At 28.2% G+C, this 25,952-nt stretch overlaps 1 protein-coding gene across 4 annotated transcripts in view; it reads left to right on the forward strand.

Moving 5' to 3' along the window:
- Window positions 1–25,727, forward strand: part of LOC111630440 (WASH complex subunit 1-like) — a 33,019-nt gene extending 7,292 nt beyond the window's left edge. For all 4 annotated transcript variants that reach the window (XM_023374543.1, XM_023374546.1, XM_023374544.1 and 1 more), the window contains exons 2-7: window positions 16–271; window positions 16,026–16,309; window positions 18,276–18,487; window positions 20,529–21,035; window positions 22,289–22,357; window positions 25,484–25,727. In XM_023374543.1, the coding sequence (XP_023230311.1) occupies window positions 38–271; window positions 16,026–16,309; window positions 18,276–18,487; window positions 20,529–21,035; window positions 22,289–22,357; window positions 25,484–25,626 (1,449 nt within the window). In that variant the 5' untranslated portion in view covers window positions 16–37 and the 3' untranslated portion in view covers window positions 25,627–25,727. The remainder of the gene's footprint in view (window positions 1–15; window positions 272–16,025; window positions 16,310–18,275; window positions 18,488–20,528; window positions 21,036–22,288; window positions 22,358–25,483) is intronic.
- Window positions 25,728–25,952: the final 225 nt, after the last annotated feature.

The raw sequence follows: 25,952 nt of genomic DNA on the forward strand, positions 1-25,952 counted from the left end.
TATATATTAATAAAGGAATGCATAATAAAAAGAAAACATGAAGCCACAAGTATATACTGTTCCTCTTATTCCACCTGATTTGAGAAGAGAAGAAACAATTCTTCATATTGCAGACTCTCTAAATTATTTGCAAAAAGTGACAAATGATGTTTTTTCACGTATAGGGAATAAAGTAGAAGAGTTTAGAAAAAGACTAAATACATTAAATGATAGAACTTCTGTTGCTCAAGCAAAAATAAATAAAATAAGGGGTAGCAGCAAAGCTATAAAAGTAAGTTATGTTTCATTATGAATTATAATAACATAAAATTTGCAACTTTTACATTCTATTACACTTTATTTATAATAATTACTATAGTTTTATGAGTAACTCTCAACAGCATATATACTGCAGAAAATTTCCAGAACAGAAATATAACCTTTGCATAAATTGCCTCATTGTATACCAGTTGCCATTGAAAGTATGGCCAGAGCCGTAACAGCCAATCCTGTGCCCTGGGCAAGAATTTGCATTTAGGCCCCTTAATTTATTTGGTTTTGGGAAAATAATAAAACAAATACATTACAATAGATTTTTAATAATATTTATTTTAGTTGAATTTTTCTGGCTTTCATTTCAGCGAATTCATTAATTACACCATCATAATTAATATTTTTAACGATATTGTATTCTATTGAAATAATAGAAATATTGGATAATCGTTCTTGTCTGATAGTTGATCTTAAATAATTTTTTATTAAGTTTAACTTGCTAAAACTTCTCTCGCACAAAGCAATAGAAACGGGAAGAGTTAGAAATATTCAAAGAGCGACATTGATGTTTGGGTAAGATTCAATTAAACGAAAATCATGAAGAGCCTGTAGAATATTAAGCGGAGATGCAGTTTCCATATTTTGTATGAGTTCATTACTTCAATTTCACTTGTGAATTCGTACTTTTTAAAATCTTTGCTATATTTAATAGCGATCTGCAGCCAATTTTTTAAAAATCAGCAACACTTGTGTATTGTAAAGACAAGCTACAGAGAAAGCAAAAATCATCACAGATAGTTTTCATTTTTTCATAATGCCAATCTATTTGACACAACAGAGTGTCAAGAACACTGTAAATTTGTATTTTAAATAATTTTTTGGGTGTCAACTTACTTCTTTCATTTGGTGTTTTATCTATTTCCATTATCTTAACTCATTTTTACATTTATTAAGAAATCCCTTTTCTATACTTTTTGGTTTGTTGAATATGGTCAATAATAGCATCTGTTAATATTGTTGGCCATAAAGCTATATCATTTATTACTTCCATGTATCTATATACAGTGGTGCCTCATATAATGTACTTATCCATTCCAAGTGCACGTCTGTTAAGTGAAGAGTCTGTTATACGAAACACATTTGATACCATTGATTTGAACCATAGAAATATGTGTTAAAACATATAATTCGTTCCTCAGCATACAATAACCATACTGTACCATAAAAAAATGAAAATGGAGCATTCACCAATTATGCCGGGTAGTCAGATGTTGTGAGGAGGAGGAGGTGGAGGAACACTTTCTTCACACATTCATACAGATACAGACTTTTTACACATTGCAGCAGGTCTCTTTATATTGTTTTTTAATCAGAGTCAGATTCAGGAGAGGCTACTGGAGTTTGCAGGGTCAACTCCTCTTGTTCCATCCTTTGTTTTTTGGCAGCTGACTTGAAAAACATGTCTAAGGGGGTCTGTTTCTCTCTCTTCTTCAACACCTGTTGGAAATGACAGGCAAGGGTGTCATTGTAGAGATCATTGATCCTGTTGGCCTCAGCTCTGTTTGGATAATGAGTGTTGTTAAACTCCTGAACCTCTCCCCATTTGACAAGAAAGTTTTTGTCAACTTTCACACCTTCTGACGATGTCTCACTTTGTTTCAATTGAAATCACCTTTCTGTTTTTATAGAAGCCATGACTTGCACAACACTTGAATAAATATAAATATCCTGCACTGAAGTGATGTACGTAATAAACAAGGGAGCAAGCCGAATCCCAATGGGAGCTTTGTACTTCTGATATACTAATAATACTAATATATTCATATATACTAATAATATTAATAAAAATAGCAGATTGTCATTGACAACAGCAAGAGTGGAAATATCATTTGCACTTGTTTGCAGAAAGTCCGTTGCTCACCTCACGTAACTGCCGAACGGAAAGTCCGTTGTTCGAGTCACGTAATGGCCAAACAGGAAGTCCGTTGTTCGCAGTGTCCATTATTGGAGGCGTACATTATATGAGGCACCACTGTATATCGAAGTGTTTTTCTAGACTGTTTCTATCTTCTGCGTTTTTGCAATCCCTTTTCACAGTAGCATTTTGAAGACTGCGGGAACACCTTCGGGGTCCTATGTGCCTGCATAGTTCGCTTATAGCTTAATCCGCTGTTCAGGTATACACCAAATGTGTACTACTATAAAGCAAAAAATGATGTCAGAATTTCTGCACGCTTTTTACAACCTCGAGACTAAGATTTTATTTGGGAGTTACCGTTTTCAGTTTAGTAATTTTAAAAAAATTCTCGGGCAGATTTATTTTTGTTACAAAATTACCTTTACAGATTTCTAGCTCTGCACACTGTAGAAAATCTAGAAATACAGTTTTGTATATTATAATAATATTAATAGTTGCCAGAGAGCTCTATAAATTAGAGAAAAATCTGTAAATTTGAAAGCTATAAATATAAATTTAAATTTCTAAAATCACTACTTTTGGCTGATTTGTCTGAGGTCTCCGCTACCTCACTACATCCCTTTAAAAGTCGCCACAGTTGGGAACTTTGGTGAGCAGACATCTAGGGTCTAAGTAAGGCGAAATGTAATTGCCAAACCACGCTGTAGAAAGGCAGAAAAATTAAAATTTAAAAAATATAATTTCTTGTGAACAGCAGTTTGGGCCTCCCTTCCAAGTGGGCCCTGTGCGGGTGCACCTGTTGCACCTGCCTAGTTATGGCTCAGAGTATGGTACTTACCATAGTATGACATAGCATAGAAAGTATCATTTTAAACGTTAGAATGTTTTTTTCTCACATACTATTATTATTATTTGACAAAGTGCACCAAACCATTTATATCATTGACATCACTATATCAAATACACATAATCTACAAAATAGCTATTTAGAAAAAATAAGTAAATGTACTGAACACTTGCAAGAAGTAAAGCAACTGTGGAAAATGAATAAAGTCCATACCATACCAATAGTTATCTGTTCGCATCAATTTTTTTTTCTTTTATTTGGGGGGGTTCTCCATCTTAATTCTCATGCCCATTTTTGGTAAGGTTAAGTTTTATGTCCAATAGATGATTTTTTTTGTGTGTTAGGTTCCTGATGAACTCATTTAGAAGATGTGCCACATTGCAAAGGAAGCAAATCCATGGGAAATACAATAATTTCTTGCTATCGTTGTTGAAAGTTAAAATTTTAACATATAGGCGTGAAATAAAACTCTATATTCTCTTTTTTTGAGTAAATTTTCTGTGTTTAGCCTGGGTTCTCATGGATAAGGTGTTCAACTGCTGCAATGCATTTTTAACAAAGAAAATTTGTATTTTGTGATTATAACATTTATTTGCTATGCAAAAATAAATTTCAAATTATTTTTGCCGCAATTTTTACTTCTACACATTGTATTATATTAGCAGTAAATATCAAATACATAGAAAGTTTCCTTCTTCTCTAGTCCTGATTTATTCTGATTTATTCTTGTAATTGTATGAGTAAATTGAGGGAGATTTTTGTTAAAAATAGAAAAAATATATATTTGTACAATAATGCAGGTTAGAAAAAAAGTTGAAAAACAGTAAGATTTGAACCTGCAACTTGCATTGTAGCAGTGCCTGGACAAGGGTGAGGCACTTGCGTCAGTTGAACAATGGAAAAGGGTGCCAAATTGGTAAAAAATGAAAATTAATAAATTGCAAAAATTGAAAGCCAAATGTATCTTGCAATGTTTGTCAAATACTTTAAGCAGATTAATGATTTGTGTCAGATGCTCTTGCTCGATACACTTGTTACCTTATATGATATTGCCCTAGTAGGCTACATCCCTTAAATATCCAAACAATATAAATTGTGTGGAATTATTATCAGAAATAATTAGTTTCAAAAATCAGGCAACGATGTTATTTCTAGATTTTAAAGCAGCTACTAGTTTAGATCTTTAAAAACAATTCATGAATATAGTTTAGTTCAGTCCTATCCAAATTTAGAAGTTGCATTGAGAATACTCTTAACACTACCTGTTACTATAGGTTCTGGTGAAAAAGTCTTCAGTAAACTAGAAATTATCAAAACATATTTAAGATTGTCACTTGCTCAGGAAAAATTGTCAAATATTTTATCAATCAAACAGGAATTTTCAAAACAAATTAATTTTTGATAAAAGAATTTATGAATTTGCTTCACTAAAAGCAAGAAAAGTAAAACTTTAAAAAAAAAAAAAGATTTTATATTGGGCATTTATTTATAGATGTATTATTGATATTATTTTGTGTCTATTATTAAATTAAATTACTGAAAAATTTGTAACATTCTAATTCATCTCATGTGTAATACTTATTTTGTTTTTCTTTTGTTAAGGTTTTTGTGATTTTATTTGTAATATGTGTAATTTTATGTTTACTACTACTACTACTATACTATTACTGCATGCTATGACCACTTTATTTAGTAATTAATAAATATATTTTGTTCCCAAAGTCATTTATTTATTTATTTTTATTTAATACTTATTATAAAAAAAAAAAACTATACATAGGGATGGAAATTTATCCTTCTGCCTCAGGTGAAAATACCTCTAGGCCCAGCTCTGCATTGTAGTAGTTAAGCATCTTATCTACTCAGCTTTGCTACTGCTAACACTTTGTTAATACAACATGATATATAAGGAACATTGAAAACTTTAAATTAATTTTTGTTCTGAATATTTGAGTGTTGCATTGAGTAGCTTTACCATGGATTATTAGGATGATAATACCATGATACACATCAAACTCAGCAAAATCAAAGGGGCCATCTCTAGTGGTCTTGTAAGCTTAAAATTAAGACATTAAAATGGTTATATATTTAATACTTTTTGAGTTTATCTTGACATTATTTGATAAATAAAGCAGAAATGAAGCAGTGTTAAAAAATTTCATCTTTTGGCAATCCATTTATTTAACAAAAAATGTGCTTTCTAATATGATAAAGATTTGTATTAGTTAGGCCATCCAACTAAAATACTGTCATTCATCCAACTGTTGTTTAGAAAATATTACACAAAATTTATTTTACTATTGCCTTCTTAATTAAAAATTATTAAATAATAATATAAATTATATACAAATGTTACTTTAATTAATAATAATAATAATAAATTTCTAAACAACAATTTAAAAAAATGAAACAAATAAATCAAAATTTTAATGATGTTTTGATTTCATTAGCAAAATGTGGAAAATAATGATAGTCTATATAACCAAAACAAAATGTTATACAGTCTAGGACTATTGTTTTAAATATATATAATTATTTTCAGTCATCAAAATTTACTTTGTAATGGTAAAAGGAGCAATGAGTTTATCATTTATTAGAATGACAAATATCATGTGACATAGCATAACAGTCAAATTTCTCTAAAATAATGTCATTACACAGAATTTTACAGAACATTTTAGAATAAATACCAGAAATTTATCATCTTTCAAGATATAGTTCAAGTGGAAGTACAGTAATACGCCGACTTATGCTACCCTGACTTACGCAAACCTGGAGTTATGCGATTTTTAAATCTCGTCGATTCGTCTTTTGTTTGAGCGCCACGCAACCCTTGATTACTCACTCCCCCCACACTATTGTTCAGCTTACATGTTCGGATGTGTTGTGTGGAATCGACACACAGCTACAATTTATTTTGTTATTTATTTCTGTGTTTGTTATATCTATGGAGACTTGAGAGACTTTATGTGGTGATTTCTTGTAACCGTGAATGAATCAAAAGACGAGATAAGATTAATGAGAACATTTATTAGCTTATATACATCCGACTTGGATTTTACACAAATTGCAAAATTATACCCTGACTTATGCGAATTCGACTTATGCTGTTAACTCTCGGTCCCATCTGTTGTGTAAGTTCAGGGTATCATTGTATCTTATAATATCAGTTGTAGTGCATACTATATATATATATATATAGTATGCACTACAACTGATATTATAAGATACAATGATACCCTGAACTTACACAACAGATGGGACCGAGAGTTAACAGCATAAGTCGAATTCGCATAAGTCAGGGTATAATTTTGCAATTTGTGTAAAATCCAAGTCGGATGTATATAAGCTAATAAATGTTCTCATTAATCTTATCTCGTCTTTTGATTCATTCACGGTTACAAGAAATCACCACATAAAGTCTCTCAAGTCTCCATAGATATAACAAACACAGAAATAAATAACAAAATAAATTGTAGCTGTGTGTCGATTCCACACAACACATCCGAACATGTAAGCTGAACAATAGTGTGGGGGGAGTGAGTAATCAAGAGTTACGTGGCGCTCAAACAAAAGACGAATCGACGAGATTTAAAAATCGCATAACTCCAGGTTTGCGTAAGTCAGGGTAGCATAAGTCGGCGTATTACTGTACTTCCACTTGAACTATATCTTGAAAGATGATAAATTTCTGGTATTTATTCTAAAATGTTCTGTAAAATTCTGTGTAATGACATTATTTTAGAGAAATTTGACTGTTATGCTATGTCACATGATATTTGTCATTCTAATAAATGATAAACTCATTGCTCCTTTTACCATTACAAAGTAAATTTTGATGACTGAAAATAATTATATATATTTAAAACAATAGTCCTAGACTGTATAACATTTTGTTTTGGTTATATAGACTATCATTATTTTCCACATTTTGCTAACGAAATCAAAACATCATTAAAATTTTGATTTATTTGTTTCATTTTTTTAAATTGTTNAATATCTTTTATGTTTTCTAAAGACACTCTTAATGACTTTAGACAAAAAGCTGTTTGGTGTTTGTAGCAATTTGCAATTTAAAATTGGTATACAACCCATCTCATCACATAAAGTGCATCTGCTTTCATAATGCCTTTTTAAACAGATAATCTGAGAGTTATCCATGATATGATAGTAATTATATCAGCTATTTTAACTAGTTAACTTCAAGTTAAATTTAGAATAAGATTTGTGAAATCAGTTTAATATCAAATTTAAATTATTCCAAACATATATATATATATATATGTGTGTGTATGTATATATGTATATGTAAGTTTGAAATAAATTATAATGTATATAATAATTTATAATTATATATATATTATATTATTATATATAGATAAGTGTGTGTGTCTGTACAAATCTTAAATAAGTCTCTATAATAAAAAATAACTTATTTATTCTGATATATGAAAGTCCATTTTTATACTCGCACTTGTTTAGTACAATTTGTATTTTAACTATTAGTTCTTAATCTTGCTTTACAAAATATCCTAAAAGGTAAAAATTTAAACTCATACTGTAATAGATCCAAGATTCAATGCAGTCTCATCTCAAAGATCTGTCATTTGAACAACACATATTTGGTTATATCTGTAGAGTATTTGAAATTCACATTATCTAAAATGAGTGTGTTGTTATTTTTTGTAAGTTTGCATGTAAATATATTTTGTGCAAGCAGCAAAGATGGCTCAAATTGAAGGTTGAATCATATTAAAATTTTAAAACTAGAGAATAGTTTTAAAGAGAGGTTTCATTTGATAAAATCACTGTCTCCTAGTTTTGTTTATTTCTCAATAATTTCCCATTAGTTCTGTTATTTTTCCATTCTTTCAATTCCTCACATTTCCAATAAAAGTTCTTGAAATAGCCATTTTTTTTAGTAGATATTCTAGATATGTACATGCATAATATATAAAATGTGTTTCATATGGTTGAAGTTATTTAAATTTAAAATATATTCAAATTCTATTTTATAAATTTTATTTGAAAATTTAATAACTATTTAAAATAACTAAAAATTGCATTTGTTTGTAAATAGAACTGTAATTGAATTGTCATAGAAATAATGAAGTTTAAATAAATGCATAAATGCAAACTGATTTAATAAAATCAAAGAAATTTTAGTGTAAAAAGTTGTTTGTGAAGAAAAAATAATAATGATTTAGAAATTATTTGATAAAAAGTGAGAGTAAGTCTATGATTGAAAATTGATAGAGATGTGACTATATTAATTTCATGTAATTACAATGCATACACAATGCAAGGGTTGGTGAAATGTCATGAATTTAATAGGTATACAAATTCTGTCATTAATGTGTGTAACATATGACAGACTAAAGAAATTTGTAGATATAAATGTAATACATGTTGCAATAATAATATCTGGAATGTTTGTTAATTAATTTAAATATCCAATTCAGTTATGATAAACACAATTGACAGATGATGAATTCAATTGATCAATGTAATTAAGAGAGGAAATTTTGAAAATTCTGATAAAGTAGCTTATTTTCTGAAAAGTAACTACAAGAATTGCTTTGTTGAAGCACTGTTCACAAAAATAATTTTCAAACAGTATTCTGATAAACAGTTTTGTGGCTTTCAAATTTACAACAATTCCAATAAAATACTTTTACTTTGTTGGAATTGTTATAAATTTGAAATTTTATTCACAGAATATATGAGAGAGTGTAGTCGTACGCTATATTTTGTATGCATTAAGTTAAGTTAGTTTAGTTCTTTCCTGCTATCCTTTGTTCTATTATTCTATCTCCTTCTAGAACTTTCCTATCTTAATCCCTGTCCCTTGGGTGGGATGACCACTTCCGGGAAATGGAAGAACAAAGAAGTTCGAATTACCCTTAAGACAAGGAGGAATGGACAAAAGGCATTCGAGGACGGAACTGCGAGAGGTGCAGACGTGAAGAGTGGACACTAGGAGAGTCGCTTAAGCCACGAACGGAGGTACTGGAAAGATTGAGAAAGAAGTTCTCGTCCAGCGACAGCGGCAAAAGAATTTAGAAGAATAAGGATCGTAATACAGGATAGGAAGACGACGACAACTCGAGTTAGAAGTCATCGTGTGGCATCCCACCCAACAGCACGTATAAGTCGAACATACCAACAAAAAAAAATCCCGGGTATTTTCTTTGCCTATCGTATATATTCTGCTTTCATCCTCCTACTTCTATTCTTCTCTTCCACTAATATTAAGTTAGTATAAGGTTAGTTATTAAGGTCGGGCCCTTTTATGTGATTGAGATCGGAAACGGTACAGTACGTGTGAATTTAAATATTGTAACAGTAGTAATATCTTATACCATTTGTGTTAATAGTGACGTTGGAATCTATAAATAAAAAAAAAAGTTTTTTTTTTCGCAAAATTATTTCATTGTAAAAATCTTAATTTTGCTCACATTTATCACAAGAGAACAGCATTTTAGTGGTGAAGGACTGTTACAGAAAACAAAGATATAAACCAGTATTTGCAAAAACAGAAAATTATTGTGTTAATTTTACTAAATATAAATAACATCTAATGACAGTTTTTTCTATTTTTATACTGTATATTATATTGAATTTTTGTTGTATCATTCTTTTAAAATATGCTACTGTTTTATCATTATTCTTGATGGCAAGAATTAGCTGTAGCTAATCCAAAATGAAATATTAAATCTGATGCAAATTAAAGAACTGATATTTTCAGATTATAATGAAAATATATATTACACTCTCATTATATAAATGATTGTCATTTGTCCTTCAGACTAATAATATACAGTATTTTAGTTTTTTGCAAAAATGATTAACAGCAATCAATATACATTAACCATAATATAAAATTGTACACTAATTTTTAAGTTAATTGGATTCTTTTTAGGTGCAACTATTTTTTTTTATTAAACAGTGTACATTTTTTAAAATAATCTAGTATCGGAATATAGAAAATTCAACAAATACATATAAAAATATGAGAAATATTGTTCAGCTTGTTTGTATAAATATATGATGTATACACAGCATTCAAAATAAAGCAATATTTAGCAGACAGAGATTTTTTCCAGACTCCATTGAGTATGTAATGAGTGAAGAAGAGTTACAAAAAATGAATTAATTAATTTTTTGTAACTCTGTCACTCATTACATACTCAATGAAGTCTTATATAATTTACTTTTATAATTTTAATTAGTTCATTAGGTCATTAGTTAATTAAGATTAATTAATTAGGTCATTAATTACTCCTTGTAAACATTATGAAAAGTTAAAATTATTTTTACAACCTTTATCCACTATAAAAAGTTAACCAGAATGTATAGAAAAACTAAAGAACTCCTTTAAGTTTTTCTAAATACCAAGTTTTAACAGGTTGTTAAATTAGACATTCCAGTACAGTGGGTGATTGGTTAACGAACATAATCCGTTGAAAGACAATGTTCGCTACCTGAATTGTTCGTTAACCGATTATTGATTTACCATAGATTTTTATGGGAATTTGATTAATTTGTTCTGGCAACTCCAAAATAAAAATAATTATATAATTTCTTAATATGTTTATTTACATGTAATAACAAACTAAAAACAATCTCTCCATTTTTTTACAAATGGCACATATTTGTTTCTCAGATGTGATTTTCATTACTCCTTTATCTGCTTAAGTCTTTTTGATTATATCTTTTAGCCAAGATTGTGTCTACTGTAGACATACTTCCTAGCAACATTAGACATCTGCCCATTCTCTACCTTGGTTATTATCTCTTGCTAAGTTTCTATAGTGAACACAGTTTACGCTTTTTAGGTTCCACGATGTTATCAATTTTTTAAAATAAAAAGTTCAGGAAAACATTTACAAAGATTTGGAGAACAGAAATCAACTAGTGCAAAAAACGTTATGTATACAACTGTGAAAGTTTTGTTCCTTAAACCATTCATAGCCAGTAAAATATAGGCTTAGTTTCACAAATCTTAAATGCATCATCGCTACTTCTTGTGTTTTTTCTGTCAGGTATTTGTTGTCTGAACATAAAAATCTTTCATGAAAGTGTTCATTGTCCAATTTGTTCACAGCCTGAACTGTTTGTTAACTGATCACCCACTGTACTATAAATTAGTATAGTGTTAGCATAATATCAAGTTATAGACTGACTAAAATACCCACCTATAGCTTTTATGAAATAAAGCATCAAATGATAAGTATAGTACCTTTAGAATATGAAATAGCTGGGATGTTGGTAGAAAAATGCTGATTTTCGAATAAAACACTGACAGCATAAAAAGCAAAAAAAAAAAAAAGATTCTTTATTAACATTGATATTTCACAATGCTTATATTAAATAGCTTTAATAAGCAAAATTTAATGTTATCTCTGCATATGATATCTTATAAAGCTATTGCCATAAACACTGTCAAGAGTAAGGCAATAGCTTTATACTCTTTAAGATTACAATTTAAAAAATGTCAAGTATTTTACAGGACGTATCATAAATCTGGGTGTAGATTTATGATATGTCCATCTTGATGTGTCATGAATCTTGATATTGCATGATGAGTGCCTCCTGTTATATGCTTTTGTATGATGTTTTGCTTCGTTAATAATTTTTTTTGTTTCAGTACAATATACTCATAACAGTTGCTATCAGTCAGCTTATTGACTTTCACTGCAATTATTAAGGACAATAATTTTTCTGGTTATTTATTTCCTATCTCTGTCTTTTTCTTACCATACTGAATATCTTTTCCTTTTGCCACACAACAATGCAGGGGAGGCCCTGCAATGTGTGGTAAAACTATTTTACAAAGATTATAAATCTTTGTAAAATCACATAAATCTCAAAGAACCATCTAGTTTCTTTTCTTGAGAAAGTTCATGCCATGGACTGTATATTCATTCTTAAGTAATGAATCAGATGTTTCTTCTTTTTGGGCAAAGAAACTGCAGTGCTGCTCAATAATTTGGTATAACTGTAAAAGTAACTCTTTTCCTTCCACTGATGAGTTGCCCATAATTGATTGAAATGTCAACAAAGTTGTCAGTCTTGAAGATGGAATTTATCTTATTAACCATTTAAAATTATCACATTCAAACTAAAATTCTCACACATATACCAACACACACACACACACATATATATATATATAAATCTTGATTCTTTCCCAATGGAAGGAATCTGAGAACATCATTCTGGTTCACTTCAGTTATTTGTAATAAAATACATACAGATTCTTTGGTATATACATTGGTATTAGACTTGTTAAATGAAGTGTTTAAGTGATAATACGAAATTTTTTAAAAACACTGACAAAAGGAATAAGTGGCCTGTCCACTGACAGAGTATACAAAATGCTGATGTTTGACAACTATGATAGTAGCAGTTTGTCAGGATATTAGAGAAATTTGACTTTTTTTTTTTTTTAAGTAATGATCAAATAGAATGAATAGAAAAGCACAGTGAACATGCAGATAAAATTAATATACAACATTTCTTGATTATATTCAATATTGAAGTAGGGAGAATGGACTGGGAAAAAGTAAATCAGATAGGCATTTAAAATATTAGTTTTGTTGATGATAAAATCAATAAAAATTTAAGATTTGCAATTTTGTACAGATGTTTAAGTAATAAAGGTAATCTAGCTAATTCAATAAAATGTTTACTGGCAAAAATTTAACTACAGATAATTGCTTTTCAGAAACCATAAATTTTATGAAGTAAATGATACTCATGAAATAATTTTAAATAGAAATAATGATATAATAACTAAAAATCATTAAAAATAATAATTATTTCTTTTTTATTTAAATTCATGTTTAGTAAGTATTTTTAATCTTATAAGATTCTTTCAAATAGTAATAAGAAAAGTTAAAAATATTGTTAATCATATAATGATTAATGAGAATAAGTTACTTAATTGAAGTAAGGCTGAACAAAATATATTTGTTGTTACAAATAGCAATGATTTCTTAAAATTTATTTTTATTTTTAAAGAAACTTAACGAAAAATTGAAATCATATGTAATAACTATTTTATTTTTAAAAATATTTGCTAATAGAAAACACAAAAATCTTTGACACTTTCCTTCACATTTGATGTTTTTCATAGGAACACACAATCACGGTAGAGTCAGCCTTGTTCTGGAGACTCATTCCCAATTCAATATGTAAAATTATTTAAAACATTTATCTGCTGACAGTATAATGTAAAATGCAATTATTGTAAATGGTAAAACAATCAATTTATACTAACAATATTATCAATTTATTATTTACAATATTACAATTATTACAATGTTATCAATCTGTTACTTCTTTTGTCTTCATTCTGAAGTTCATATTTTTTAAATCATTCAGAAAAGCAATCCATAATTCCAAACTAATAGGAATTTACAAAAGTATTATCAGATCTAATTTTAATTTGGCTTTTAAATGAATCTTACAATCTCTTAACTTCTTAAGAATGATAGCGATATAGTCAATAATCTATCAATGATATAAATCTATTCTATCATAGCAATTGTTAGATGATTTTACTATAATTGTGACTCCTGAAGAACAAAGTCAAGGAACATAAATAAAATATTAAAAACTGCATCTTCTCTATTGCATTAATTATTTTTTTTTTATTATTTTTATTTAATTTTTATTTTTAAATATATTAATGATTATTTTCTCATTTAGACTATAAAAATTTAATTTTTTAAAAAAGACTGCTGTATGTTTTTCCAGAAAGAAAATGTTTTATGATAAATATATAAAAAAACTAAATGTTCAAACAATGAATTTTCCATATTATTTTTTCAGAAAATTTTCAAAAATGTTTGCAATTGTTTGCAAAAGTCCCAAAACTTGTCATTAATAAATCTAATTAAAGACTTCTACTTACAGTATTTGCATAAATATTTAATAGAACAGTCTTTTTAAAGAAATTTGTCTGTTCAAAATGAAGTATTTTTCAAGTCATGAGAATTATTACCTGATTAGTCATTAATTAATAATAATTGGCTGTTAACAGTGATAGCTGACTAATTGTTAATAATTGACAATGATTTAACAAATATTTATAAACTACTGATACTTATACAGAAGTAAATCAGTTTTTATTTCTAAATATTTTCAAATCATTTTCAACTTCCAGACAACTTACTCTTTTTTGAGTTCCTTAATGTACTCTTCACATGTCAAACTCATATTTTCATAACAAATAATAATATACGTAGAAACTGGATGAAGATCACTGAAATAACAGAAAACACACCTTCTTTTTATCCAACAAATGAATTTAATGAGTCAATAATGTTTTGGCTCTCTATTTTAGTTTCATTAAATCATTCAATTTCTTAAGTTATCCTGACCTGTAACTGAGGAAGACACTATCAAATAGAGGTAGAAAGCATTATTAATTCATTAAATTTATTTGCTGGATCAAAAGAATATACACTTTGTTTTCTATTTCCCATATTTTCATATATTTTCAGCCATAAATGGAAATATTTACCTATCATACAATTTCTAGCAATTTTAGCTGTATTAAAAAAAAAAGTAATTGCAAAAATTATTTTTATCCTGTTTTTCTCTTCAATTTTTGGCTTGAATGTTTTAAATAGTGTCTTATGTTTTGTAAAACACATTCACTGTAAAAAAACTAAAACATTCCTACCATAATAAGATAATTTATAACTTATTTTTATCTCTCTGGGAGCCAAATCCCTTATAAGACATGCAACTCTATTGCTTGATTTTCGAACATTTTTAGGAATGCATTATGTCTGAAAAGTGAGCATGTCAGTATATAAATTTAATTATTTATCATTGATTTATTAGTGAGGACATTAATGAAAGTATTGATTTAATATTCATTTACATGTATTTTAACATATCATCTGAATAGTCGTACTTATATTTTTTATTTTTCCTACTGAATTATTTCATCCTTCAGCTATGAAGAAAAAATAATGCATAACTGATGTTGGGTTAAGAGAAAAATGTGCTATTTATGAAAATAATGGCTGTAATTTTTGCTTCTGTATGAGAGACTAATGATCTTCTTTAGATAGTAGATACTAGAAAACAGATTTGTAACTTTACAACTTTACCAAGCTATGACTTTTTGGTAAAATTCTCCACCAAAATTAAAGCTATAGAATTCTATTCTTTAAAAGTTTTTAAAATATAAACTTCCCACTTATCACATTTTTCTCTTATGGTTTATTGGTATATTTAATATTCTTTTGAAATATTAAAAATTGTACTCAAATTTGTTTTGAAAATTAACTGAAATAAAAAAAAAATTTTTTTAAAGTAAAAATAATTTATTCAAATATAAATAATTTACAAATAATTAATATTCATTAGAGAATGTTTTTAATTTTATATTTTAATAATGAATTAATTACTTGACCTTCAGTCTTTTATATTCTGCTGTAATATTGAATAGTTTTCAGATAAAAATTGGCACAGATTTTATGTATTATTAAAAATAAAAATTTTATTAAATTTTTATTTGAAATGTGTTTATTTAGATATACTTTGATTTTATTGATGCCTATGTTTAGATTATTCCAAAATCTAATTAATTTTTAATGTGTTCATATCTTTGAATAAACATTTTGCAAGATGCATTGGTTTTTGATCATTGGCTGAGAGGCCAAGGTAACAATAGTTTGCTACAATATATAGGAACTTCTGTCCAAGCATTTTTTATAATGCTTGAAATGAAAGAGACATCTGTATAACAAAATGCTGATATAATAAATTAATACTGATAATTATTGATTATGATAATTTGTTTTTAATTGATTGTTTGAATTGAATTGATTGTGATTAATGTCATTAATAATTAATTTTATTTTTTATATTTATTACTTACAAGATTAAATATTATGAAAAAATCTATAGTTATTGCGGTTAACTAAATTTTTAAGTTGTTCTAATGATTGTATAATTGAAATTATCTTTTCTTTGTTTATGTAGGTATTTTCCAATTATAAATATCCAGCACCAGATGAATTAGAAGAATATAAAACATTTTTTTCTAATATCGATGAATCATGCAGACATATTTCATGGTCAAACATTGATGTGAGATCAAAACATGAAACTCCTGATGAGAAAACAACAAGAGAAAAATCTCAATTTTATAATGTTCGTATGGAAGAACAAAAAGAGAAAGAAAGATTTGAAGAAGGTCTTGGTCGATTACCACGTCACCTTGAATCTATTTCGACTCTTCTGCTTTTTAATATGCCAGAAAATCCGTAAGTTTTTAGAAAGTTCTATTGATTGCTGAGCTTGAATTAACAGCTTACAGAAGAATTTTGTTTTATGAAATAATTTGTTCTATATAGTTTCATTTGAATAAACATTAAAAATATATATGAGACCATAATTTCAATTTAATTATAAGATAGCGATTATTTAAAGAGAGTTAAAATGTTTATTTTAAGAAGCATATTTCATACAGTCATAATAGAAAGTTTAAGTCAATCATAAAAGTTCTAAATTGTAAAGCATATGATCGTAAGCTATATATTGTTTAAAAAAATTATATAAAGTTGAATTTTTTAATTTGACTACACAGCATAGAGCATGCTTAAATGTTTCAATCTGGCTCACTATCTGCTTTTGGTAAAAATGTTTCTTTTGTCAAAAAGGTGTACCCAAACATTCATAAATGCATTAACAGTAATTTAAATTTATATAATACAAACAAATAATGTATGTGAAATTGACAGTGTTTCATATTATTGGATTTATACACAAATATTTATGTAATATCCTTATGAGTATATTTTAGCTCTAGTATTATGGCCCATTTAAGAACAATTTAACCTAATTTGTCTAAGAAAACACTTATGTTGTATACTCTAAGAATTTAAAACAATTTTTTTTTATTATTTAATCTTTAATTATCTCAGCTATATGCATTATTTAGGAAATTTTTGTTTTTTTAGGTTTTTCTAAAAATAATAACATTCACTTTAATAATATTATTGAAGTGAATGTTATTATTTTTAGAAAAACCTAAAAAAACAAAAATTTCCTAAATAATGCATATAGCTGAGATAATTAAAGATTAAATAATAAAAAAAAATTGTTTTAAATTCTTAGAGTATACAACATAAGTGTTTTCTTAGACAAATTAGGTTAAATTGTTCTTAAATGGGCCATAATACTAGAGCTAAAATATACTCATAAGGATATTACATAAATATTTGTGTATAAATCCAATAATATGAAACACTGTCAATTTCACATACATTATTTGTTTGTATTATATAAATTTAAATTACTGTTAATGCATTTATGAATGTTTGGGTACACCTTTTTGACAAAAGAAACATTTTTACCAAAAGCAGATAGTGAGCCAGATTGAAACATTTAAGCATGCTCTATGCTGTGTAGTCAAATTAAAAAATTCAACTTTATATAATTTTTTTAAACAATATATAGCTTACGATCATATGGTTTACAATTTAGAACTTTTATGATTGACTTAAACTTTCTATTATGACTGTATGAAATATGCTTCTTAAAATAAACATTTTAACTCTCTTTAAATAATCGCTATCTTATAATTAAATTGAAATTATGGTCTCATATATATTTTTAATGTTTATTCAAATGAAACTATATAGAACAAATTATTTCATAAAACAAAATTCTTCTGTAAGCTGTTAATTCAAGCTCAGCAATCAATAGAACTTTCTAAAAACTTACGGATTTTCTGGCATATTAAAAAGCAGAAGAGTCGAAATAGATTCAAGGTGACGTGGTAATCGACCAAGACCTTCTTCAAATTTTTCTTTCTCTTTTTGTTCTTCCATACGAACATTATAAAATTGAGATTTTTCTCTTGTTGTTTTCTCATCAGGAGTTTCATGTTTTGATCTCACATCAATGTTTGACCATGAAATATGTCTGCATGATTCATCGATATTAGAAAAAAATGTTTTATATTCTTCTAATTCATCTGGTGCTGGATATTTATAATTGGAAAATACCTACATAAACAAAGAAAAGATAATTTCAATTATACAATCATTAGAACAACTTAAAAATTTAGTTAACCGCAATAACTATAGATTTTTTCATAATATTTAATCTTGTAAGTAATAAATATAAAAAATAAAATTAATTATTAATGACATTAATCACAATCAATTCAATTCAAACAATCAATTAANGTATTTATAATTTGATTCCTTTTTCTCAATTTTTAAGATATAAGAAATATGTTATGTTAGATCCATTGGGGGTGGTTACAAAAGTGAGAAAAAGTGTAGAAGAACAAGAAGAAAAAATTGGATTAGCACCAATTACAATCACTCAAAGGGATCAACTTGAAAAATCTGAAAAAGAAAGTTATAATTATAATCCTGGAATGGGTGTGGTTCCTGAAATGGATGTTCCTCTTGCTTTACCAGATTTACCAGGTTAGTTTTAAAACAGTTTTCCATATCATCTTTCAGAAAGTTTGATACTTTTTATCTGCCCTAAGCATACAAATTATTCCATAAAGAATTTTTTTTTAATTTTTATATATAGATGACTCTTAATAACTTGAATTGGAAAGGATAGAGAAAAATTTTTGAGTTATGGAAATTATAATCATTACTATAATGAGATTGTAAATATTGCAATACAAACAATACATTTAGACTTGGATGTTATTATTTTTCCATTATTTCTTAGAATCATATATGCAAAAAAATTAACAAAATATTCATAATGTTAGTTAAAGACATCTGTTATGTAAGTTTGATGTACACTATCTGTTGCTACTTGCTTTGCAATGTCTTAGATGTGTTCAGTTGCCTCCAAAACATCTTGTTTCACATTTGTGATGTAGTTTCTAGAAAAATCCATTTGAAAAGTTAAAAATTAGCACTATCTAAAAGTTAGCTAATTTGCATTTCAGGATAAAGTTACTTTGTGTGAAATGCTAAGTTTTTTTATGTCATGGCTTAGGAAGCAGTATCATGTCAAGTAACTGTGTACTTCTTCAAGTATTCATATTTTATTTCCAGTTTGTCTTAATGTGGTTTTTATGAGTTTTCATGAAAATGTAACAGAAGCACACAATGTCAAATGTGAAATAATTTACTGAAATCTTAGATTTACGGTTGTCAAAATAGGCTCTCAAGATTGTTTTGATTTATACAGAGACAAACTTAGTGCCAGATCTAACAAACTTCTTGTGGGATTCTTGGAATGGGCTACGCAAAACTATTGCAGATGGACCCTCAAGTCTCTTATATTAAACTTATGCATCACATATTAACTTGAGCTATCTGTAGATACTATAGTAACATCATAATTTCTTTATACATGGTGTTTATAATTAAAGTTCCACTTTGAAATGGCCATAAAATGAAAACTACTGGACAGAATGTTATCAAACTTGGTAATAGTGTACAGGACATCATGCGATTTTATTTCCTACAAAACAAAAATAGTTCAAAAACTCACCACCAATGGGAAATGACACTGTCTGCAATATTGTTAAACGAAATAAGACATGAAGATATAGTTGAAAACCAGGCTACTTTACCGCTATTTTTAATAATTAAACACTGGGGAAAAACGCAATACACCGACATGTTCGTAACATTCCTCCTGATATGCTAAGAGCTAGTGTTGAGAACACAGTAATGCGATGTAACTTGCTTATCAAAAATGGTGGACACCACATTGAATGTGCTCTGTAATGCATTTTAAAACCGTTTAACAACATTTTCAGCAATGTCTTCATGTCTTATTTTGTTTAACAATATTGCAGACAACACCATTTCCTGTTGGTGGTGAGTTTTTGATTTTTTTTTTTTGAAGGAAATAAAATCCCATGATGTCCTGTACACTATCACCAAGTTTGATAACATTGTCCAGTATTTTTCATTTTATGGCCATTTCAAAGTGGAACTTTAATTATAAACACCATGTATATTTTAAAATTTGCAATTTAAGAAATTTAATGCTTAACTGAAATTATTTTATTTTTTTATTTGAGTTTTAGGTTTATTTTAATTATTTGAATATAATTCAGTGCTTTCTTTCCTGAAGGCATATAATATTGTGTGTAATTAGATATAGAACAGTATGTCTAAATTGTCAGAAAATAGGGAATTTGTTTATATCACAAAAAAGTATTTTGTTAATTTAATATTATATTTGATTACTGTTTGGTATTATAATTTATTAAATTTTAGTAAATGAAGAGATACAAATTTGAATTTCTTAATCTCAAAAATTTTAATATTTTACAAAAATTCTCAAAATATAATTGAAATTACAAATTATAACCTATTAATTGCAGTGTTTTACTCTACAAAAATGTACACTGTTTAAAAAATAAGAAATTTATCTGAATTATTTTAGTACAAACCATAGTTTTTTTTTAATCTACTAGCCTAATAAACTTTAACAAATTAGTATTTCCTCATAAGTTCTAAAGAGCATGTTGCATTTAAATTCTAGGTGTAGCAGATGATGTACATTATAGTGCTGATTTAGGACCATCAATTGCACCTTCTTTACCTCTTCCTGATTTACCAACTATTGTGCCAGAAAGTCCCTTGGAATCGCATCATCCACCTCCACCTCTACCACTTGGTTCTTTTGAAACATCATCAGTAACCAAACAGTTGGCACCCCCACCCCCACCACCACCACCTCCGCCAGCTCCTCCGGATGCATCAGTCCCAGTGGGGCCACCTTCTGCAGGACTGCCGCCGCCACCACCACCTCCTCCTCCACCTCCACCTCCACCTGCTCCAACAGAAGCTACAGAAAATGATAATTTATCACAAGGCCCTCAAGAATCGAAACAACTTGTCAATGGGGTTCCAGAGGCAGTGAAGAATCCTGGAGATGCAAGAGCAAATCTCTTGGAATCCATACGTCAAGCAGGTGGAAAAACAAAGTTAAAAAGTGTCAAAGAAAGAAAAATCGAAGTAAAGAAAAAGAAACAGGAAGAAAAAGCTGGTGCAAGTTCAGGTGATTTAATGGTTGATTTATTCAATAAATTACAAATGAGAAGAAAAGGAATATCTGGCCGTACAAACAGTGTGAATGAAGGTGGCCAAGATCAGGCGGCACCTCCAGCTACCAGTCCCATGGGGAGAGTACTAAATATGATACCACCTCCATCTAATACGGCAGAATCTACGTACACAGATGACGATGAATGGGATTAACAAATGTANGTTTCCTAATTTCCACATCCACATTCCTAATAACTGTATTATATTTACTGCTTAAATTCTAATTTTTTAAAATAATTACATTCTTTTACATTCTGATTTACTATCATTGTTGTGTAACTATTTTATATTTTAAGTAATGTAAATGGCCATATGCATCAGTAATCTTTCACATATACAGTACATTGCATCTGGTTTTAAGTGTGTTTTATATTTTCTAATTACTTGACACAGTTGACCCAAGATGTCTTTCTTTCATTTAAAATATACTGCCAAGTAAGCCTAATTCACTATCACTGACATCTCAATTTGCATATTGAAATCCAAATATTTTTGAAAATATGAAGTTTCGTTCTTTTTTCTTGTGATAATTTTTTTCTTTGTTGCCAATTCCGATCATTTTATCATTTAATGAATTATTATTTAAGTTTCATTAATACATTAATGCTCAGAGTTATAGTAATAATAATATCTACATAATAAATTCAGTCACCACACAGAACTCACCTAAGAATGAAGTGTTTGAAGAAAGTGGATAAGGTGACATTCATGGAAAAGATGACTATAACACAATAATGCGATTATAGTAATCTTTTTCATAAATGTCTTATCACATACACTACATACAACTCTAGAAACATTATACCATAATCACAATATTTACATTGTATTACAAAAGGCAGTAAAACTTGAACACATATCCTGTAGCCTGAAACTTTTTAAACATGTGATACAACAAAGTAAGTACCTATTTGTATGCTGTTAATCATTTCCACTAGCTATGCCTTGACTTTAAGTTATTGCATTTGGCTTAGTATCAAGTGAGTATTCTATTATTGTGATGGTGATGTACACCACCATAATAATTTCTAAAATGATTGTTGTTTTTGGACATATATCTTTTTCTAAGTATTTATCTTTGACATTTAAAAATCTGTTTTGATTTTTAATAAATTGTATTTCAAAATAAATGTTACGAGTTAATATGATTTTCTGAATTCAAGACATTACTTGCTTTACAGGAAGAAAAAGCTGGTGCAAGTTCAGGTGATTTAATGGTTGATTTATTCAATAAATTACAAATGAGAAGAAAAGGAATATCTGGTGAGCAAACTTTGTTAGTTTATAAATAATGCTTAGAGTATTAATCATCATCATCAAATTCTTATTTTAGTTTTTACAAGGTGATTAATATTACAAAAACCAAAGTGAAGATTTTTTATAACCAATTATTAAAGTTGGAACAAAGATGAATCACAAAGCAAACACCATTAATACTTTTCTAGTAACCAATTTATTGAGAAAAATGAATATTTTTGGCTTATGTAAGAAGACTACTTCAGGTTTAACTACAGAATTCGAATTTGACATTTTAAAATGGAACTAATCAAGCATTCATGATATATGAATGCTTGATTAGTTCCATTTGTTAACTTACAAAGCATTCATGACATATTATGTAGTTTTGAGTATTTAGCTCTTTTAATATTTAAGGCAATATTAAAAGAGGATTGCATTAACAACAAAGACTGTGAAGCACTGTCTGTTGTTTATGCCAGACAGTGTTGAAGATCATTGTTTGACTACCTCTTGAGAAACTTATTATTGGACATAACTTATAATTGAAATAAATGAAAAAAATGTCCTTTGTGATAATTATACCATCAAAAAACTAATTGACTTGTGTAAATGAATTTTAAATGACATTCATAAAATTATTTTTTTAATAAATTAAACATGCTTTACAATTGCAAAGAAGAATTATTAACTATTTGTGAATATATAACAAAAATATCTATAGGAAAATCCACTTCATAGGAAAGATGAGGTAAACTACTGATGGGTGATAAAATATGACATCAATGGATGGTGTGAAAAATTAAAGAAAAACTGCTACAACAACAATGCCATATAAGCACATGTTGGTAACACAGACAAAGATAAACTACCAGGTAAGGGGTAGTGTATCTTTAATCTTTCACACCCTTAGACAATATTACAGTCAACCTTTTCTTGGTTGATAACCTTATCTTTCCTATCCTTCATTAGCATTCCTCCTGTCCTTTTACAATTGAAAATTCCCACTTAACATGGTTCAAAATGAGGTAACAGTTTGAGGAAATGTGAAAAGTATAATGCTTGCTTTACACAAAATTCAACATTGTAACAAAGTGTAATCTGCTGTAAAACACAATTTTAATCTTTCAAATCTTTACCATCTAAACTAGTCTGGTCTGTATTCTATGAAAAATGAGTCAATTTAAATGAAAAAGATTTGAAAGATCAAAATTATTATAATGTTATCATTTACAAAATTATATTTTGCATCACTCCTAAAGGAAAAAAAATGATATTCTCAAAGAATAATCATGACATTTCTTGTGTATTTAACTGTAAGTATTTTTAATGTCTTAGTAACATTTTAAAGTCACTTTTGAACAGTACATGCAACATTAATGGAAGAATTGTACTGGATCTGCTTTGACATAAGTATATATGTAATTTTTTTAATGCAAAAAATGGAATACAGAAAATAAAAACTGTCTTCACTTATATAAGTTTTCTATTGCCATTCGTATAATTAAAATAATTGTATGTTAAATAAAATTAAAGCATTTGCACAATAATGTATTAATATTGATTTTGTTAACTTACAAAATATAATCATCAATTGTTAGAACATAAATATACAGAGTGTTCACTTAAACATTGTCCAGGAGCAAAAATCTTTCCAGTATTTCATAAGAGTAAGTATGTAGTGCATGCTTGTTTCAGTACTAAACTAACTAAAGGGAATCAATTTGAGACAATTTAGCATAAAATACAAATAAGCACTAACCTAAGCTCATTATGGTTATAATGGATAAAGACAACATGCAAAAATGGATACAAGTGAGCTTTATTTTGTTAGAGAATATGTTCAAAATTACCACCATCTTCAGTTGGAATACAAAGATGTAGATAGTCAGGTTTAGCATTATGAACAGCATGTAGCATTCCTGATGTCCCATTTCTCAGGTCTATCATATGTGTCTCCCCAGTCCACCAACATTATACACCAGTGCTTTTAGGTGATCCTGCAGGAAAAATTCAAGGGGGCCAATTCTGGGAAATATGATGGCCATGGAGTAGGCCTTTGTTGTCCTAGTCAGCAGTTGCCAAACTGTTCTGAAAATCACTGACACACACCTTTCTGGGAATGGAGCTGGTACACCTATCATGCTTGTATTGAACCTGTTGTGAATCATCCAGAGTCACATAACTGATCCAGAAATAAAAGATTAACTATTTTAACACTAGAACAGGCATACACCATATGCATACTCTCTTGAAATGCTGGAAAGATCTCTTGTTTCTGTATAAGTATAAGTGGACATACACTATAACAGTGTTTTTCAACCTTGAATACGCGACCCCTTTACAAGTTAAAAAAATTTTGCCGACCCCCCACGGCCATATTAAAACTCTGTCAGTGATTTTAAAAACTACATATTTAATTTTGTTTCTGTTGAGATTTAAATATCGATTAAAAAACTAATTGTACTGTAAAATAAACAGGCACAGCCTTCTCACTGAAATTGTAATTTTTTTTTTTATTGTAGTGTAGGACCTACAAACACTTGTCTTTTTCTTTTACTCGCGATCCCCCCCGTGTATGGCTTTGCGATCCACAGGTTGAAAAACACTGCACTATAAAAACACAAATGAAAATAATTTTACAATGATCGAAATTGTTCTTAATTAAATTATTTGGATACATATGTTGTTACAATGCTGCATGTGTTGTTGCTCTTTTCCAATAATTTTTATTTAAGACAATAACAAAATAGTCATATTATTATTATTATTAATCACAAGCAGAATATGAAGTTTTGAATAAAAACTGCACCAGAATTATTATTGTGTACTACTTTGAAAAAAATTATTGTTTCCATTAATTATTGTATCATATAAATGTATGAGCTTCTCTGGTAGTCTTCCTAAAAGGAATTGGTGGAAACTTGTGGTCATTGAGTTACATAAGAAGACACGACACCCGCCTATCTAACAAAATTTTGCAATATTTGATGATTGTAACCATAAAGGGAATCATGTTTTACTGATTCCCTTTATGAATTACATGAAATATATTCAATATTCAATTATCTGATAAGATTACAGACATAAGTTACTGTTAATTTGATTTATTATAGGAGTAAATCAGTTTAAAATGAATATTTTTTTTATTAGGCCGTACAAACAGTGTGAATGAAGGTGGCCAAGATCAGGCAGCACCTCCAGCTACCAGTCCCATGGAGAGAGTACTAAATATGATACCACCTCCATCTAATACGGCAGAATCTACGTACACAGATGACGATGAATGGGATTAACAAATGTACACAACTTCAGAGTTTGTATTATATATATATATAATTTGAATGATAAGCACATCTAGAGTTTTTGATAATATTAAAAGAAATGTTGATGTAAATTGATTTGTTTCAGAATCATAATTTTTGAAAAATAAAATTAAACATGCAGAAAAAAAAATTAATTTTTTACAATATGGAATGCTTTCTCCATAGTATGTAACAAATACACACACTAAATTATTTTGATGTAATTGGAATTGCCTCTTTTTAATCAGTTTTTGTTCAAAGTCACTGAATACTTTTTATTTTATTTGGAAGAAATGCCCAAAGAATATGTTACAGCA

Source organism: Centruroides sculpturatus, unplaced genomic scaffold (genome assembly GCF_000671375.1).
Source record: "Centruroides sculpturatus isolate CEXI.00-Female unplaced genomic scaffold, Cexi_2.0 scaffold383, whole genome shotgun sequence".
Classification (NCBI taxonomy): Eukaryota; Metazoa; Arthropoda; class Arachnida; order Scorpiones; family Buthidae; genus Centruroides; species Centruroides sculpturatus.